Here is a 20,501-nt window from a genome sequence, read left to right on the forward strand (position 1 = left end):
TGGCCACAACTTCACCGAGCACACCTCAGGTGACGGAGCTCACTCAGCCTGCAGGGAAGCTCTGCCCTGGAAGGGCCTTTCTGCTTACGGATGACATGATCTGTGACTCAGTTCAAAGCTGCGTCCTGTAATTGTAACACTCTGGTCTCAGCCGTGGCTTAGGAGCCACATAGAAGAATTCTGCTCCCTTTCCTATGCGACCTGTCTTCTGATGCTTGAAATGCATGTGGCATGGCCCTGTGGTCATGGCCTTGTGAGAATTCTCTCATCTGGCCAAACATCTTCAAGTGGTTCTATGATACGGCTCTGGCCCCCTCACTGTCCCAGTCTCTTTTTGGTGTGCATCCTCAGTTGGCCATCCTTATGACAGCCTCTCAGTAAGAAAAACTCACTGCCAATGTAGCTCTAATAGTTTTCCAGTGGCTCGCGGAAAGATTCTCCTCCAAACTCATTCACTCAACACTTCACAATCCTAAGCCCGCGAGGAAAGTTGGGAAGAACAGAGCAAGGACAGAATGTGAGAGGTAGGAATCCGTGGCCACAAGGATGTCAGGGCAGTGCTGGAAAGCTATGCCATAGAAGACGGCCAGGATGCAGAAATCTAAAACACCCTTAACCCCAGGGTGACTGCTAAGGGACTATGTGAGCTTTGGCCCCAGTTTCTCTCCATGGAGGGTAAAGGGTCAGGACCCAGTGATCTCCAAGGATGTTTGACATCTGATACCATTTTGATGTTTTCTGCAGTCCCAGATCTGCTAGGATTGGGTATTCTCCTGTAGCACAAGAATTCTTGCGAACACAGACTCAGGGACCCAAGGAGTGTCAGATAAAGGATGAGTTTCCATGTGTTAAAAGAAATGGCACTTCTCTGATGGAGCCTGCCAACCTGCCCAGCTGTATCACTGGGTGGATGTGACTTTACTTAAGGGAATTCTACATAAATTGTCAGAATGATGAATTTTCATTAGTGCTACTCAAAGTAGGCAGTGCACCAATGACTGCTCACTAGTCTATGGCACAGTGAGTACAGTAATGGGGAGTGAGCATTTAGAAACTTTCACAAAACTCTGACACCGCTTCGCCACTCTTGTGGAATTTCATTTTATAAAAAGTTCATTTTTGATGCGTATTACAAAGACATTGGTTTTCAACGTCTAGGGGAAAATTTAAAAAAACCGGGTCCTTCGTTCACCGCCACAGATTGAAAAATAGTAATTTCAATACTGTCTTTAGACAGAGAGCGGGGGGCGGGGTTGAGGTAGGGAGGGAGAGAGGGAGAGAGACAGACAGACAGAGAGACAGAGACAGAGAGAGAGGGAAACACCCTGGGTGAGAACGAAGTTCAGCTTCTTATTAAAAATCACCTAGATCATGCCAATCTAATTTTCACTGCTTCTATCACAGGTGCCTTATTTCTTTCTCTCTCTCTCATTTCTTCCTCTCTCCTCTCTTCTCTCCTTTTTTTTTTTTTAAAGTCAAAAAGCAAATATTTCTCTACAAAGTTTTACAGGTTTCTCTCTGCACACAGCAGAGCTGATTCTGCCAGAAGGCTGTCACCCCCAACCCCGTCAGGAGGTGACACGTTGCCTGGTGGGGCTCACCCAGGGCGCACGACTTTCCCAGCCGGCAAACAAACAGGCCCTGGCGTGAGTGGTCACAGCTCTGGCACAGGGCCGCTCACAGACATTCTGGGCGTGCAGTCCCATGGCTTAGAAAAGAGGAAGGCCGTTGGAGCCTGCCAGTTCTGTCTGCTGATGGTGAGGTATCTCGGACCTGGGGCCCCACGGCCCCTCCACACCAGCACAGCGCGCCTGCCACAAAGGCCAGCTGCCCTCAGTCCTGACCCAATCATACCCAGCAGTTTTCTCCCAAGGCTTTAGTAAAGCCACCCTGCCTGTCACTCCTGTCCTTTGACTCTGCCTCTAATTGTTCCTTGAACTTGAAATACCCTCCTTCACTGGGAGCTTTGGAGTCCATAGACCTAGGTTCAATTTATTAACTGAATGACCTTGGGTAAATCCCTTTATCACTTTGAATCCTGGATTTCCTTCAGCAATATAGGGTGCAGAGTACTCACCTTACTGGCACTTGGTAGGTGCTGAATAAACACATGTTGCATGAATGGATGAATGAATGAATGAATGGATGAATGAATGAACAAATGGGTGAATGACTTCTATCTATTCCTGGCCCTTTGCCCTCCCCCATGCCCACTCTGGCTGGGCACACTGGTAACTCCTGGGAGTCTAGCTCAGCAGAGTACACACTGCATTAACCTCAGAAGACTTGCATCTGTGACTTAACTGACTTAAATGACTTTCCTGACCCATGACCTTGGCGGAATCATTTCACTCCTGAAGTTCCTCTATTTCCCTGTCCATCAAACACAAATGCTAACCCCTGTCTTATCTTCCTTGCCAAATTCGGTCTAAACCCAAATGACAGCAGAGATGAAAGGGCATTGTGACCTGGAAGGAACTGGCCACACACCAGTGCTTCCTCCCACATGGGCTGCTCATGTGTCTGAGCCAAGGTGAGAGTCCAGGGGACTGCCTGGTGCCAGGAGGCTGAGCTGACGTGCTTTCTGGCTTGCTGCCAGGCACGACATTCTCCTGCCAGCATCGTCATTCCTTTGCACATAGGTATTTTGTCTGTGCATGGGAGGCCCTTGCTCTTTTGAGAGAGACATAAAGAGAAGAGTCAGCAGAAAACCTGCAGAGGTCTGCAAATGTGCTCAGACTATCAGCAAGTCCAGGGTCCTGTGTGCTGGACAGAATAGAAAGTTCAGGGTGAATCTGGGACATCAGAAAAGTGGATGTGGACTCTCTCTCTCTGGCTTGGAATTTCTTCTGGGTCCCACATCACATATAAATCGTCCATAGGTTCACCTTTGGGTTTTGCTTTGTGGTGCCTGGTTAGAGCTGATAGCACAAGGCAGGGGCTAAGGGAGGCATGAGACAGAAGGGCCCCCTTCCTGTCCTCTTCTCAGCAGTACACAAAGAAGTCCCTCTGCCTCAAGTGTCCTGCTTTCTCCCCCAACCGAATCTCTGAGGTCCAAATTGTACCTAAGCCTTGCCCGAGATACACAAGCTGCAAGTCGACTTTTTCTCTTTGATCTCTTATGGCCCTCCCCAAACACAGCACACGCTACCTGTCATTCTTTATACCAATAATGACAAATACACTTATTGAGAGTCAATTACCTGCTAGTCACTATAAGAGATTGTGCTTTATATGTCCTTTCTCATTCTCCATCCTCAGAGCTGCTTGACAAAGTAGGTACCATGATGAGTCAAAAATGAGGAAGTAGCTTCTAAGAGGTCCCAGAATGAGGAAATAGCATTACCGAGATCTGAACCCAGGCTGTCCAATCCCAGCTGACCCCAGCTTTCCCTGTACTGTCCAACAGACCACATTGTTCCATCCAGTATGGTGGTCACTAGCCCTATTTGGCCACTGTATACTTGAAATGCGGCTGGGAACTGGATTTTAAATTATATTTAATCTTAGCTAATTTCAATGTAAATAGCGACACATGGCTAGGGACTACATATTGGCTAGCACAACTCTACCACGTATGTTTCCACAGATATTTGTACTCAGCTCACGTCACCCAGTTTAGACTCTGAGTTCTTTGAGAAGACAATGATCTGAGTTTTCCTTTTTAGCTCAGAGTAGGCCCTCAATAAATATTTTTGTAATGGACTAGGCTTGCATATGGTCCCCGTGATCACCTGAGTAAGACTCGCCTTGGTCACAAAGCTGTTACGTGAACTGGAAAATTCCTGTAACCCTTTGAGGCATCAGGTGACTTTCCTATAAAATGGGGGACAAGTTCAGCTCTCCGCTGGGCATCCTCTGCCCAGGAGGTCTTCTTACCTGTGTGGAGAGTCGGGATCGAAGCAAGTCTTGGTGACGTCCGTAATGTCAGGGTCACAGCACTCTCCGCCATCGAAGTTGAACCGTTCGTAGTTGCAGTCCATGTCACACACCCCATTCTGCTGCTTCTTCGTGAAGGCGGGGTGGCGCAGGTGGCGGCAGTCCCCTCCGTCGTGGCCGGTCAGCGTGTGGTTGCACTCGGGGTCGCAGTTCTCGTCCCCAATCTTGCTGATGTCACAGTTGGCCAGGATGAGGCGGTGACGCAGAGAGGAGTTGCTGATGTCCAGCACCTCCAGCTCCCAGGAGATGTTGTAGAGCCTGAAGGCCTCGGCCAGCTGCCGGTGCTGGACATCAATCTGCTGGCGGCTCACCGTGGGGTTCTCGTGGTCATCATCGTGCAGGTTGACCACACGGTAGCGCACCACCTTGAGCCGGCGGAAACGTGGGAGCTGGTTGTAGCTGGCGATGACCTCTGCGTTGTCACACAACGTCTGCCCACACAGAGGGGGCTCCAAACTCGTGTCCAGCAGGAAGCCGTGGGGACCACTGAATTCCACCCGGGGGATGCTGCCGTCCTTCATGGGGGACCAGGCGCGCTTCACGTTGTCCCAGTTCTCCTGGAGGAGGAGCTGAGGTAGGGGAGCATAGAGGCCACGGGCTTCCATGTCCAGCAGCAGCTCCCGCTGAGTCCTGGCCACTTTCCACAGACTGAGGCGCTCGATGTGGCCCCGGTAGTTGTGATTCAGAGCGCTGCCTCCCAGCATGAGCACTTTACACTTCTGGGTCAGTGGGCTGAATATGCCACCCACTTGCTCCCCAGAGGTTGCCACCTGGGCACCATTCACATAGAGCTTCATCAGTCGCCCATCGTAGGTGGCAGCTAGGTATACCCACTGGCCTGGGAGGTAGCTGCGGTGGGCACTGATGGTGGTCACTTGCCGGGCCCGGTCTGTCTTCAAGGAGAAAAAGTAGCGTGGGTCTCTGTTGCCTTGGTCACTGACGGTGTGAATGCCCACGACCCATCCTCGATCGCGAGAGGCATAAGAACATTTGTCATACAGCCCTATATGACCCCAAAAGAGAAAGATGAGTAAATAAAGGATGAAAGAAGGTGGGGGTAAGTTATTTTTTCTCTGATAAATTCCTACCAGGATGTCTAGACCAAGGTCTTCAAACTATGCCCTAGGGGATCCTGGCAGTGACTAAAGGGGCCTCTGGGACCACCCCTAGGGCAGGGTGAGGGCTAGAGAAACTCAGAGGACAGGTGAGTTGGGTGTGGGGACTTCTCACCACAACTGTAGCCCAAGCGGTTTCACTTTTATTGGTTTTGAATACGTCGCACACAAAAATCATTTTTGTTTGAAGAATGGGTACTTGAGCTAAAGAAAATGACACCACCATGATAATTAAATTAATTCAATGGTAATTAAAACCTAAAGACTTTTGATTTTGTTAATCTGTTAGATAGGGAAGAGGACTTTATAATTAAGAGGGTATTTTACATGTAAGATGATATCGGATGTAAGAGGAGAAACAGAGGAAGATAATAATGAATAGAAGATGTTCATTTAATAGGCTAGCCTCTACCATGGTCACCACGACTGAGTGTACATCAGCCATTAGCAGTGATCAAATGATCAGTGGTGGTGATTTGTCGAGAAAGTTGGCCTGAAGAAGTGAGGGTCAAGCAAAGGTGATGCTTCTGCTCTCACAGGAGTCCTAGCCAGCCCTGACATTTATTCCCAAAGGAAGGCAGGCATGCTTAATATCTGAGCTGGAAAGAGTTTTAAAGATCGCCACTTTCAACTCCTTCACTTGACAGGTGAAAAGATTGAGGCCCAGAGAATGGAAGCCATTTTTCAGGTTACACAAAGTCACTGACAAATTTCCTGAGACCCAATTCAGTTTGTTTTTCCCTAACACTAAAGTTAATTTTTTTTTTTTAATGTGCAGCTTCTTAACATTAGCAGATGTTGGGGACTCCTGCATAATAGCTAATAATAATAAGTAAAAAAGTACCAAGCTTTTATGGGCAGATCGAGCATTGTGCTAAATTCTGTGTGTGCATTAATTCATTTAACCCATGAAATACTCCCCAGGTGGTGACATTAAGTTAACAGGGAGAAAATGGAAATTAAAGGTAAAGAGATGGATTTAAAGTCAACTGGTTGGTAAGTGGGTCTTGGATCCATCGGACCATGGGATTCACTGTCCTTTGCACTAACTCTACAGCACCTTCCTCTCCCTCATCAGTGCCACAGTGAATTTGGATCACACCATCTGCTTGGGGGTATCACAAGTTTTAGTTGGGTGTTTGGGAAAGTTCCAAGCCAGGCATCTCTAGATTTACTCTGGGAACCCCAGGAAGTCCCTTAGCAGATTCTCTCTGGATCTAATTATCTTTACACTCACCAACCCTCATTCCCCCAGCCTTTCTGGAATATACCCAGTGTCTTTGGCACAGACAGGCTGTTGGATGGAGAAGAGGGCTTTCTAATTAAGAGTGTATTTTAAGTGTCAGATGATGTATGAGGCCAGGTGGGAGGAGAAAGAAAGGGATATGAGAATGAATAAAAGATGCTCATTTAGAGGGACAGTCCCTACATTCAGCTGGAGAACTGTTGCGGTCACCATAACTTTGTGTATGCATCTGCCATCAGTGCTCATCAAATGAGTATGGAGAGCTTCCAGAAAAATCAATAGAGGAGGCCCACACAGTCTTTCCTCTTTTGTGGGCACTGGGGCCTTAGAATTTGTCTAAATCTCTCTGTCAGCAGCTGACGTGGATGGCAGTTTTGGCCAGGCATCTAAATCCGCCTACTCTCTGACTCTCCTCCTACGCCCCGCCCAAAAGTCCTTCGGGAAATGGCCAGAGTGTCCTCACAAAGTCAACCTGCTCTCACAGGCTGGGAAACTTTGATGAAGCACCAAGTACTTCTTCTGTGTCTTGGTTCTCCACTTGGTAAAGAAGGGAACTGAATGAAGTTCACCTCACATGCTTGGTCCAAGTCTGCTTTTCTGTGATTCCAGATTTAGAAACCACCTCTTCCAAGAAGCTCTCCCTGATAGCCCTGTAAGGAATAATCATTCTCTTCTCTGAACTCATTTTACTTTTAAGAAATTGGACACTTGCTCATTTCAGAGTCATCCTACCCCACCTCCTCCCTCAAACAAGATGCTTTCTGAGAGTGATGACTGTCTGTGTCTTCTGTACCCTGTCTAGTTGCTTGCTCCATGCCTTGCCTACAGCAGGCACTCAGTAAGTGCCTCATGAAAGAGAACATGAATGACAGGCTGTTGCATGGAGAATAAATAGAGTGGGAGAAGAGAAATGGACAAACGAAATCAAAAGCACTAATTTATATCTCCACGGCTAAAGGACAGAGAGAATCAGAAGACAGTGTGTTCTTAGTAGGGAAGATAGAACAAGGTCTCTGGACTTGGGGTAATTCTGATGCCAGCAATTACTAGCTGTACATCTGGGGCAAATCACTTCATCTCTGTGGATCTTAATTCCCTCATCGGTCTCTCTCTTTAAGTATTTTGTCATACTTAAAAGATATAGCAGATAAACTATCTTTGGCATACAATGGCTCCCCAAATGGAAGTTCATTTTTAACATGCTGGAGGGTCTGGGAGTGATGTCAAGGATGAAAAGTAGAAAATAACAACAAGCAAAATACAGAAAGGCCAGAGAGAGAAGGTACCCTGAAGGCATCTTGACCAATACAGCAGGAGCAGGTAGCATGAAGTCTCAAAAAGCACCAGTCCTCCTCCGATCCACTGGCAAACCCCATTCAGAAACCATAAATCCCCATGGGCTTAGAGGCTAGTAGGAGTCGGTGAGTTAAGGGATACCTCCCCACTGACCCCTCCAAAGCCAAGGTCTCGCTCCAGATTTGGAATGCGTTACTTCACCATCCCTCAACTCACCTTCTCTCCCTCCCCCGGCTCGCCCCCACCCCCCACACACTTAAACAGAAAACTCTTCTAATGAGGAAATTAACATCTGAAACAGGATCCTTTCTCCCTCTCTCTTTTTCTTTCTCTGCAGGTTTTTATTTTGCCAGGGCCTCTTAGACCCTGGTTTTCCTGTTGCCTTTGGAAGGCTGTTGGTAGGGTCAGCAAGGTAAAATGTTTACACATCTGTAGGGTGCCCTCAGTTCAGAGCCTTCCTGGGGCTTGGGACCCTGGCTCGGGCCACCTAGGTTTGCAGTTGAGAGAGAAGAAGGAAAGAGTGAGAAAAGGCCAGACTCGGCAACACTGAGCAGAGGACTAAGAGGTGGCTTAGCCCCAGGAGGCAGAGAGGAAGGGCAAAGAGGGGGTTTTCAGTGGAACCAAGAGGAAACACGTTAAAGGAAATGAGAAGCTTGAAGTGGTGGCTTTAGAAGTTCCAGGGACATATTTACTTGGAATGTACGTGGCGGAAGGAAATCACTGAACTTCAGTAGAGATGCGGGGCAGGGGGCGTGATGGTGATGGGGACCTATTTCTGTATGAAAACAACTTCATCAATAGAAGTCACATTTCAGGGGACTGGAGGGGGGGGGTGCTGTTGTATCACCAGTCCAGAACCAGGGACCTAGAACCAGAGATCTGGGCTCAGCTTGCCAGATAAACTTGTCCCAGACAAGCCAGAACACTCCTTTTGCTGGTGGAGCCTCATTTACCTTCTCTGAAAAAGGCGGAGTTAGGATTAAATGATCCCCTGCTACAATTTAAGAGCTCTTTTGTTCACTGTGAGAATGATCCCTTGTAAGTAGGGGGTACTCGAAAATATGTGTTGATTTGAATCTGATGTTTCAGGTCATTCCCGATTCTGGCATGCTCAGGTCCCCTCTCCTCTGTGTATATCCACACGGGGCATGGGACCGTATTCTCTGGAGGATACGAGTTTAACTCTGACGCCTCCACCCCACCTCTCCTCATGGCTCTTCAGGAAGATGGAGACACAGTGAAATAAACGGCGAGAGTCCGTCTGAAGTCGGTGCCATCTGCGTGGCACTGGAGGTGGATCCCAGGGGATGTATCCCCACCTGGCAAGATGGAAGGCCTCAGGCCATCCCGCACACATCTACATCTGATTAGCATAAGCCTGCCTCAAGTCTGTAAGCACATGCAAGGGCGCTGTGAAAGTGGGAGAGAGGCTTCTTCCAGGCCCATATGAGGTGTCTGGGGTCTGCCCCACAGATGGGAAGATGGGGGCCCAGACCAGGAAAGGAGCTCACCCTGGGCCTCACAGCAATTATCCATCACCAGAACCCTGGTCAGTTGGCCTGTCTAACGTGTCCCAATCTTTTCGCAGATGGGCTTGCTGTGAAAAGGGCTCTACAGCCCCACCTTAAAGTTTGGTGTTTTCTCTAATTGCCTCTTTTTATCTACCCACTATACTTCAACCCCGAGATGAAGAGCATGTGTAGGCAGGCAAATCCAGTGGCAAAAGCTTGTGGGATGTATCCTGAAGCCTTGGTCAGGGTTGGACTGAGAGACTCCTTGGGCTTTGGGGTCACCCTCTAAGGATCGCTTTTAAGACACTACTCCAGGGCACCTTTGTCTGACCACTCCATTCCACCCCAGTCACCGGCAAATCTTCTTCCCATACACTCATCATACTCTTCCTGTCCGAAAAACGAACCACTTTAGTATATCCAATGTCTGTGTTTCCCATATATGTGTCTATTTGGTTCATTTCAAAGTGCCCAGCATCCAAAACAGAGCCTGGTATCTTGTAGATGCTCCACAGAGTTTGTTATTGAGAAAAAAGTAAAGGAAGAAAGCGGGGAGGGCCATCTCTCTATTGTCTTCTTTAGGGAGGGAACAATTGGGGGGATCATTTTATGAACTATGTAGGTGTCTAACCAATGTACTGCATACTTGAAACAAATTACAATTAATACATTTTTTTAAAAAGCTTGTTACCCTTTATTTAGAAGTTGCTAAGCACCATGAGCCCTAGATTAATTCTCTCACTTAATCTTCGCAACAAACTTGGCATTCCCCATTTTTTTCAGAGAAAACTGAGGCTCAGAGAGGGGAAGAGGCTTATGCAAGGCAACACAGCTTAGAATACAGGCCTATGGGATTTCTGGGCCAAGGTTCCTGATCATGTCACTGCCTTGAGCACCAAGTGTGGGCTGTTTGAAGGCATGGACCCCTCCAAAAATATGTCTATAAGGTCCACAGGGCCAGCACAAGCAAGCTGAATAGGACTGCAAATGTCCATGTCATTCTTCTGCCTTAGCCTAAAAATCTAAAAATCAATGGTTCTTTATGACTAGTGCTGAATCTCTTCTACTTGGCTCAGCCCACTTCACAGAGACCCAAGATTTTCCCAGGCCTCATTGTCTCTCTGGAGTTAGGAGTGCCTCTCAAGGTTGCTGTCACACCCTTGGCTGCCTCCCGTATTTTCCATTTGTGATGGGCTGAACTGTGTCTTCCCAAAGTTCATATGCTGAAGTTCTAACCTCTAGTACCTCAGAATGTGACTTTAATTGGAGCAAGGGTCTTTACGGAGGCAATAAAGCCAAAGTGGGTCCCTAGAGTGAGACCTAACCCAGTATGACCAGTGCCTTTGTAAGAAGAGAAAATTAGGACACAGACACACGCAGAAGATAAACCATGAAGTCACAGGGAAGATGGCCATCTACAAGCTAAGGAGAGAGGCCTCAGAAAAATAAATCGTGAGAAAATAAATTTCTGTTGTTTAAGCCCCCCAGTCTGTGGTAGCCCTCTGTGATGGTAACCCTTGGAAACTGTAACACCATCATTCAACAAGTTTTCTAAGCTCTCCCACTAAAATTTCTCTAATATCTACTGCCTTGTGCCCCGTTCAGAATCTTGTCTGATTATGATACATTGCCTCAATTTACTCAATACCTATTGTTAGCAAAGCAAGGTGTAAGGAAGATACAAAAATTGGGGGTTTGGTCACCCCAAGAAAATGTTCCTCCTGGTGGGAGGATGGGTCTGAGATCTGATATTCAGCTCTAATGTGCATTTCTGAAGCACCTGCTGTGTGTTGAGCAGATAGATAGATAGTTGCTTCCGTGTCAAGATGTCTCATATAGAACCTTCACAGAGCCTTGAATAATAGCTGCTATTTACAGATGAGGAAACAGACTCAGAGAGGTGAGATCACCTGCCCAAGGTCACATAGCACTAAGCAGTGGGAATGACTGGAATCCAAGGCTCCTAATTTCAAGTTCAGTCCCCCACAGACTAGCAGGAGCTCAGCTATACCTTCATCCAGTTTTGTTTCGTTTTTTTTTTTTAGAATGTTTTCCCGAGATGGTTTAACGCAACACAAAATTAACTGATAACATCTGACTTTCTTTCATCACCATTGAAGAAGAACAATTAGCAAAGGATGACAATTTATATCGTTTCTATTATTATTTCTCTCACTGGGATAGTGGAGGTGGGAGGAGAGAAAACTCTTCCCAGGTCATTTCTGCTTGTGATAACGTAGCATTTTCAAATAAGTAACGATAATAATAATGAACATTTGTTGAAAGCCTCTAAGTGGCAGTCTCTCTGCTACGCACAGGCATCCCATTTAGTGCTCATAGTGACCCAGTGAAGTGGGCTTTCCTGATATTCTTTGGACAGAGAAGGAAACTGAGGTATAGAAAGGCTAAGTAACTTCCCCCTGCCCCCCAAGGGTCCCAGCTAGAGAGTGGTGGAATCACACCCACACTAACTTCAAAGCCCGAACTCTCCTCCGGAAGCTTTTCGTCAATGGGATAACTTTTAGGCCAAGGTCAAGGTCCTTGTGTCCTTGCTCTGCCAGTACTCCGCTGTGTGTCCCTGGGAAAGTAGCTCCTCTCTCTAGGCTTCCTCATCTCCTCACTCTATGAGATAGGAGGGTTACACCAGAGTTGCCTTTTGTCTCATACTCTCTGTGACTCTGAGATCCCAGGCCCTTTGGATGTCCCAGCCTTGGTTCCCACCACAGCATGTGCAAGGTCATGGAGGAAGGGAAGAAAGGAAAGGAAGACAGTTTCAGGCCCTCCAATTTAAGGATGACCACTAGCTGTGGGACATCTGCCAGGGGAATACAAGCAGAGGTGAGAGGATGTGGGGATGAAAGGGGGGAATTTAGGTCAACAATCTGGTTTCTTTCAGGAGGCTAAAAAATTAAAAGCTAAAGGTCGAAACTGGTCCCTTTTCTGTTGTATTTTGTTTTGTTTTCCCTTCTGTGATTTAATGGCTGGTATCAAAGCTACAGAGGAATGCTTGAGAGAGCAATCCTATGGAAAGCTTTTATCTGCCCAGAGGAGAGTGATTAAAACAGACAGATTTGGGTTAAGTGTACCCATGGTCCCTGCACTTGGTTCAGTCAGGGGGAGGACTACCAAAATGACCCTAGAAGACTCAGGAGCCCCAGGCATTCAGAGGAAGGCTAGGAAGTCACAGAGGCAGGTAGCTCAGCACCTGAGGGACTACTCCTCAGCATCCTCATCCCTCCAGGCCCGCCTTAGCTCAGAGGATTGATCTTAGACTCAGTGGAAGGAGGTGGCTTGAAGTAAATCGTACCTGGCTGGAGGCTTATCTCAAACTATACTGCATTCTAGATATGCCTCTCGCCTGGTGTAAAAGAAGCTGGAGCATCGATAGTGACTCTTTGGAGCAAGTCCCAAGGTCAAGATTAGCGCAGACGTCTCTCATGTGTTGACCATGCAAGTGAATGTGTGGGGCCAGATTTCCCTTTGCAGGCCCGTGCAGAGCAGCAGAAAGAACATCCACGGCGGCATGCACGTCTGCTCTCTGCCTCTATTATTTTTCCATATTGGGAACCATTATCCGAAAATCCTCTGACTACATGAGTCTGCTTACCTTTTGTAATAGTTGTGTGACCTTGGATGGGTTCATTCAACTTTCTGAGCCTCAGTTTCCCCACATGTACTTCAGGGATTAAAAAGTCTTAACCTATGAACTTCATAGATCATTTTTCAGAGAGAAAGGAGATCAATGTATGTATATTTCCCTGTAAACTATTTAAGGATCTCCAGATGTAAGGCAAGGTTGACAACAGTATGCCTAGGGGCTCCTATAACCCATAAGCTTTATTAGACTTATACTGTGTGTTTGGGATCGCAAAGTGTCCTTGAGGGCTCAGCGTGCACTTGCATTTCCCTCTGGCTCTCGACTCTCCAGCCTGCCTTCTTTGCTTCTATGTCAGTAGGCTGTGTAGACACAACCAGGTTAGGGTCTTATAGATCGACAACTGTGCATTCGAATGCTGGCTCTCCCATTCACTAGCTATGCGATTTGGAAAATCAAGGCTCTCCTAGTCTTAGTCTTCACATCTGCAAAATGGAGAAGATACTATCTCCTGCCAATGGTTGTAGGGAGAACTAATGTGATAATGAACAAACCAGGACTTGACACGTGGTCACTGACAATATAACAAGTGTTAAGCATGTGTACTGTGGAGTCTGATCTGTTGGAATCCCAGCTCAGCCACCTGTTAGCTACGTAGCCTTGGGCAAAATCTCTTCACCTCCCTGATAGTTTCATCAACTGTCAACTGATAATAACAGTACTTAATGCATAGTGCCATTCTGAGGATTTATGAGAGAATGCAAACACTCATGTGCATAGCATGTGATAAATGTTGGCTACACTTTTTACTGATATTAGTCATAAATGTCTGTTCTTTTTTCTCAGAATTAGAATCATTTGTTTTTTCCCCTTCTTTGGTGCTGTTAAACTTTATCCTTTCTGACTTGTGCCCTGAAATAGACATGCTTTTTGCTCTCTTTTTTCACACGTTGTCAATGAAATCGGTGCATGTCAACTTTAAAAAAAGGAAGTAAGAGGAGGAGAGTAAAAAAAAGACAAAGATGAAAGATGAGAGGGAGTTAGAGGGAAGATGGGAAGGAGGAAGAAGATTCAAGCACTTTCTTTTTATTCACCCTTCAAGGCTGCTGTAGCATAAACCAGACCCTGGTAGACCGAGTGGTGCTGATGTTGGAGAAGATAGCCTACGCTTGGTCAGTTTGATAATGCGAGGACCTACAAGCTCTCCCCGCTCACTCACCAAACCTCAGAGACAATGATATCACTTCTCTGCAAATTGTCAAGGACCAGCGCATCCTGCCATCAACATCCTTCACAGCAGCTCCAAGCCCTTACCTTTCATCAGTCATGGAATCAGGCATAGTCAGGGCTGGAGTTTCCCTTAAATCTTTAAACCATCCCTTTTAACACCCAACCTCCTGCTTGAATCACCTGTACCACATCTCGACAAGTGACTGTTCATACTTCTAGAATCAGAGTACTCCTTGAGGTCTGAAGAAGGCCTTTTCACTTTGGGGCATATCTCAATGCTCTCCTGGAGTGAACCCAAATCGTCTCCCTCTCCTTTCCACCCAGTGGTCCAGGAACTGGTGTCCAGAAACGCACAGAGTTATTTTGTCCCCTTTACTACAGGACAGCCCTAGAGATGCCTGAGGCTTTTGATTATTATTCCTGTCTCTTCTATTCTCCAATTAGAACTCTGAATTCTGCCTGTTTTATCTACTTATCCATTCACCGATCTAGTCAACACACATTCAAGGGCATCTACTGTATCAGGTCCTAGCTGGACATCCAGGTTATGGACCAGACATAGGCTATACCCTCTGCTATTCCCTAATTCTAGTGCCAGTCCTTCTTTTGTAGATACAATAGCAGTTGATACTATGCAATTAGGAAGACTTATTATTACCATAGCTGCCTCCTGATATTGTCCCTAGGATCATTACCCTGATTTTCTAATGCCATGCAGAGCCACTTGAATCTATTGAGAAAAAATGGAGCCATTTCTAGGGTGCCATGTGCAAACTCAAAGAACTTTATGTGCATTATCTCATTAAATTATTACGACTACTTTATAAGTTCTTTCAGTCTCATTTTTTAGATGAGGAAACTGAGACTCAGAGTGTTGCATTGACTTGGCAAAGTCCAGTTGACTTGTAATAGCAAGCAGGATTAGAATCCAGCTCTCTGACTCCAAAGCCAGGTACTTAACCAATGTCTTATGTTTTCTGTGAATAAATACAAACAAAACTATTTTTAAATTAGTTGAATATTTATTTCTTCATATAGCAAAATTTTTAAATCTTCCCCATATCAATTATATACATTCTGTTGGTTATAACAATACAGGAAGCATTCTTAAGTTTACTTGAAATTTTAAAGTGTGCAAAGCATCTCAATTATTTAATTTGCTTCTCCCAGAACTCTCTAAATGAGGCAAAACAGAAATTATGATTCTGTTCACACACATGGGGAAAATGAGGCTCCAAGAGGGTAAAGAGTACACGTCTGTTCACCACTTTGCATCCAGACTTCCGTATGGTGCCTAGAACATAAATACTCTATAAACATTTGCTAAATGGATAGATGGATGGATAGGTGGATGGATGGATGGATGGATGGATGGAAGGAAAGAAGGAAGGAAGGAAGGAAGGAAAGAAGGAAGGAAGGAAAAGGAAGGAAGGAAGAAAGGGAGGGAGAGAGGGAGGGAGGGAGGAAAGGCAAGAAGGGAAGAAGAAACAAAGAAGGAAGAAAAGAAAGATCTAAGGCTTGTGAGGAAACTTAATTTGAACAGATTTTGACAAACCATTTTTAGACTACTGGAAAAAAAAGCCTCAACTTGGAGGCAGGAGTGGGCATCTTTGTGCCATGGGTTAGCCCCTTTATCTTCTGACTCTTCATTTCTATATATATATACAGTGGGAGGCTGGCATCAGTAGTCACTAGTCTGGTTGTATAAAGTACTAAAGTAAGTAATAAGGATCAGAAAAGCACAATGCAGCCAAGTGCTGGCATCACCAAGCTGTATGACCCGAGGCAAGTTGTACCCTCTCTCTGGTTCCCTTTTTTTTCATCTGTGCAAAGTGAAGATTATAATGAAATAACTTCTAGGGATTTCCTTGAAAATGTAGAGAAAAGATTTCTAAATTGGGGGACAATATGAACTTTTGCCTTGATTTGCCACTGATGTACTACTGATCTTGGGCAAATTCCTCTTCATCCAAGGTCACGTCACCACTTTCACAGGCCCTGAGCTCTTTTTCCATATGTGTATGTGTGTGCTGTCTTTGTAGGTGTGTGTGTGTGTGTGTGTGTGTAATGTTTTATGATTGCATTTGGTATAAATAATTATATTATCAAGAGGCTGGGTTCATTTTTACATAAGTTTTTTCTTCTGATTTTAAAAGAAATCAAGCCATTTTTATGGACCCCTAAAAGTACTGTGGACTTCAGGCACTGTGCCAGCTTGCCTAATGGGTAGGTCAACTTTGGGTCCATCTCTAGACCTCAGATCCTCATCTGTAAAATGGCATCAGGAGAGAAACTGAGCACCTGTAGTCAGTCCAGGGCGCTCAGAAGGATGGGAAAGGTTCCCACACAGCCAAGCCAAATGATGTCAGTTTCATAACTGACGCAGGCCCACAGCAAGTTATGTAAAAACACACCCCAGACAGTGTGGGCTGAGCTCTGGAAACAAAAGCTCCTCTCTGGGGTGAGCCTGCCATCACCTCATCCAGGCCCACACAGCCAGGGGAGAGCCTCTCAGGGAGAAAGATGACAAAGGGAGATAAGGCAGGGGCGCGGCCAGACAGGCAGATCCCCTCTTTTCAAGGCTGGTGCCATCTGGAATTACTCTCCTGTGCAGGGACAGCAGTGACAGCTGATGCCTGCCGAGCGTTCACGGAGTGCCAGGCACTGTGCTAAGTTCTTTGCATGGATTAGCTCAGGCAGCTTTTTCAAAAATCCAAGCAGGGAGTATTGTTAGTGTCTCCATTTTACAGATGAGGAGACTGAGACTCAAAGAAGCCCAAATTAGTTGCCCAAACCTGAGTAAGTCACGGGCAGGTGACAGGGGTGGAGTTCAAACCCAGGCAACCAGACTCAAGAGCTCCTGTTCTTAACTTTTACCTTATGCTGTCCGGACAGAGGAAAACCGACCATGTGAGGATGAGGGGCAGGTTTTAGTTATAAATAATTAAAGTGTAACAGAGTAAGTTCTAGCACAAGTACAAGCAAACAGAGCTACTTGATTCAGACAAGGAGGCTCAGGGAAGTTTTCTTGAACGAGTAACTCAAGGACTGAGCCTTGCACAAGGAATAGGAATCTGGTCAGGGGAAGCTGGACAAAGACCTTCTAGCAGAAGATGAAGCACAAGCCAAAGCCATGAGCTGTGACATCTGCTTTTGGTGGAACAGAGGGTGCACAGAGTAATAAAGAGAAATGAAATAGCAAGGGCTGTCTGAGGCTAGATTGCAAAGGACTGTGAACGGCATGCCAAGAAATCTGAAATTTATTCCATACACAATAGGGACTCTTTGGTGGTTTTTCAGGAAGAGAGTCCATGGGGGTGGGGATCCTTAGCTAGGGATTTCATGGTGTTCTTATTCATAGGGTCACAGAACTGAAAGACCAGGGCTCATGTCTCAGGACTCCCTGTCCAGTGCTCACTGGCAATCTGGAGTTATTCACCCTAAGACTTACAATGAAAAGCATATCGTAACTGTATGTGAGCAAAATTTTGAAGAGAGAGGGCTGATAGACTTTTCTCATGTTAATTTTGTTGTTTTACCATCTGATAGAAAATTGTGAATTATGACTCAACTCAAAGGAGCTCTTTAAGGCTCCAGATGAATAAATAAATGGTATTTGGTTGGTCATTAAGACTTAGAAATTTTAATTTCATTCTACTAGGGGAAGGATGATCTAGCTTGGCCTTGAGCTTGGTCTCTAGTTGACCCTGATCAAATATCGTCTACCTTCTGGAGCTTGGTTTCCCCATCTACTCCACTGGAAAAGGCTGAAGAGTAGGTCTCTAAGTTCCTTTCCAGCTCTGACAGTCTATCACATAAACTCTTGAGATGCAGGTATTGTGTCTTCTTTGACCTCATACTTTGAATGCCTAGTCTGGGACTTGACACAGGGTAGGCCCAATGAACAATTGCTGAATACATGGAATGAACTGAGCTTTTAACTCAGGACTCCTTTGGAATCTTTAGGGGATTTTAAATGGAAAGTTTGGAATCAATGACCATTTTGTAAACTAAAAAGCATAAAGGCAAGCAAATCAGTAACCCAGAAAGACTAGTGTTTCCTCTCTGTCTGTAAAAGAGGTTGAGAAAATGAAAGACTCTGAAAGTCTTTCAGAGGAGACTGATGAGGAGGAGGTCAAGGACACTGCAAGGTCAAAACGTGAAAAAGCGTGGAGGTGGGAATCTATGTTCTAACAACACCAATGAATTCTATTTAATCAGAAGGATCCACATAAGTCAATGGTTCTCAATCAGTGCATGTTTGGTCACGCTTCTGAAGACATTTCTGGTCATCACAACCACGGAGGAAGGGCTGCTACTGCATCAAGTGGGTAGAGGCCAGGGATGTCGCTAAACATCATACAGTGCACAGGACAAACTCCCACGGCAAAAAATTATTCATCCCAAAACATCAATAGTGCTGAAGTTGAGAAACCCTGCTATAAGGAACTAGGATAGTTATGATAGGGAAAGAATGCTTAGGGAGAAAGTTAAATGTGAGGCTAAGGAATTCCGACCTGATCTAGAGAGTTTCGTGGAGGAGTGGTTAGAACATGGAACCTGGGGACTGATTCTATCATTATTTGCCGTGTGACCTTGGGCAAGTCTTAACTTTCCTGTGCCTCAGTTCTGTTATCTGGAAAACTGGGATTATAATAGTACCTATTTCAGAGAGTCATTGTGAGGATTAAAGAGTCAATGCATGCAATGTACTCAGAACAGTGCCTGACACATATTACATGCTAAATATGCTCATTTTTGTCATTACCATGTGTAGGTAATAGGGAGGCACAGTAGACTCATGTTCAAGATGGTGGCAAAAGAATTCCTAGAAAAATGACGTAGAGCCACATGATCATCATGTGACTATGATATCTACCCAATTAATAACCCTTCTTCAATCAACATCTGTTTCAAATGACACTGCCGGCTGGATGTGTCTGGGTCTGTCTTGTTGTTTGCAAACAACTCTCTGGCTGGGCTCTGTTTTCCAGATATCCATAAGGCTCAAGCCAGCACCCAACTGCTTCTCCAGTCCAGGCTCCTCATGGTTCTAATGAATACGTAGAAAGAGACAGAGGAAGCCAGACACGAAGACAAATGGAAAGACAGAAAGGCAGGAAGCCTTCCACGAAAGCTGCTGCCAGTGACACACACTGCTCACAAGGACTCCAAGGACAGAGTTGAGAGCATGTTTGAGAGGTTTGTTTGAGCTCCTGATACTGTTCTCTCAGAGCTCTTGTTTGTAAACAGATATTTCTGCTGACACTGGACTTTGTGAGGGCGAACAGAGTGGGTTCGGGGAGGGGAGGGTGTTGGAGAAAAAGGCAGGTTGTGTCTGCGAGCTTTAGACCATGTGTTTGTTGTTGAGAATACAAAGACTTCACTGTATTAAATGAAAATGCTTGTTTTACAAGGCGAGGGGGAATATGATAGGTACATGTCGAAAATGCTTCGGAAACTGAAACAACCCCATGCTACGAGGGCTTCCTGCTACATCATGCATCCAGGGGCACACGAGGATCATGAAGGCTCAGAATCTCTATACAAGGGATTTGGGGGCTATGGGCAAAGGGAGTCCCAGGAGTCAAGTAACTGTGAGCTCCCTTCTCTGCTCCCTTTATGAAGCCTTTCCCAAAGATCCCTGCCTCTATTTCACTTTTGCTATTGGTTTCCCACCACCTGCTGACCTAAGGGTAGAAGCCGTTATTGATCTAAAATATTAGTGTTGATAAAGGAGCCTCCAGTAGTCTAGACCCAGACTCAGAGCACTACCGGACTACTTATAATTATACAGCTATGCAGGCAGACCACGTTAATTTTTTCAAAGTAGTTTTCAACTTCTGAATTGGGGTTTTCACACTAGTACTCTAGTAGAAGCAAAGGGTTCAATGGAGGTTGCCCAGGGACTTTTTTCAAGGACTCACAGTGGCATAAGAATAAGCATCGGAGTTTCCTAACTCTTGCCCCACCCCTAGCATAGAGCCTAGAAGATTACATGGATGGAAGGGCAGATGGATGAGAGCATGAATTGATGGAAGGGTAGAGAGATGAAAGGGCCGATAGTTGAATGGATGGATCAGAGGGAAGAAAAAAGTGGGGGAGGAGGGAGGGAGGGCGGATAGGTGGGTGGATGGTTGGATGGATGAAAAAGTGGATGGATATTTGGGTTCACAGATTCATGGGTAAAGTCCACAGTGAATAATTATGGTCAGGACCACCTCAGACCACATTTGAAGTGAACTTGCCAATTTTAAAACTCAGAGAAACTCAGAGACCAGAGTTTGAATAAACAAAGTTGTAGATTATATTTCTAAGGAATAAACTAACTTGTCCTCAGAGGGAAAAACGTCCCAAATTCTATTTACTCCAACAAGGGTACAGATGAAGGAAAGTGCAATTCCTCAGACTGATATGACAATTCAACATCAACATTCTCATTTTCACAGATCTCCTAGTGTGTTCAGATTTTAAAGCTGGGAATAGGCTTCAGGAAATGACCTCTTAGGCCCCCTGCTTTTCTGCATTAAAATCATCATTTGGGGGCCACAGACCCCTTTAAGAAACTA

At 45.6% G+C, this 20,501-nt stretch overlaps 1 protein-coding gene across 1 annotated transcript in view; it reads right to left on the reverse strand.

Annotated features, from left to right (window-relative positions):
• PAPPA (pappalysin 1) overlaps positions 1 to 20,501 on the reverse strand; it is a 219,355-nt gene that overhangs the window by 182,968 nt on the left and 15,886 nt on the right. Inside the window, exon 2 of the mRNA XM_039866768.1 lies at positions 3,880 to 4,942. Within this exon, the coding sequence (XP_039722702.1) occupies positions 3,880 to 4,736 (857 nt within the window). The 5' untranslated portion in view covers positions 4,737 to 4,942. The remainder of the gene's footprint in view (positions 1 to 3,879; positions 4,943 to 20,501) is intronic.

The sequence above is a fragment of the Pteropus medius genome, unplaced genomic scaffold (assembly GCF_902729225.1).
Source record: "Pteropus medius unplaced genomic scaffold, Ma_sr-lr_union100, whole genome shotgun sequence".
In the NCBI taxonomy this organism is placed as follows: Eukaryota; Metazoa; Chordata; class Mammalia; order Chiroptera; family Pteropodidae; genus Pteropus; species Pteropus medius.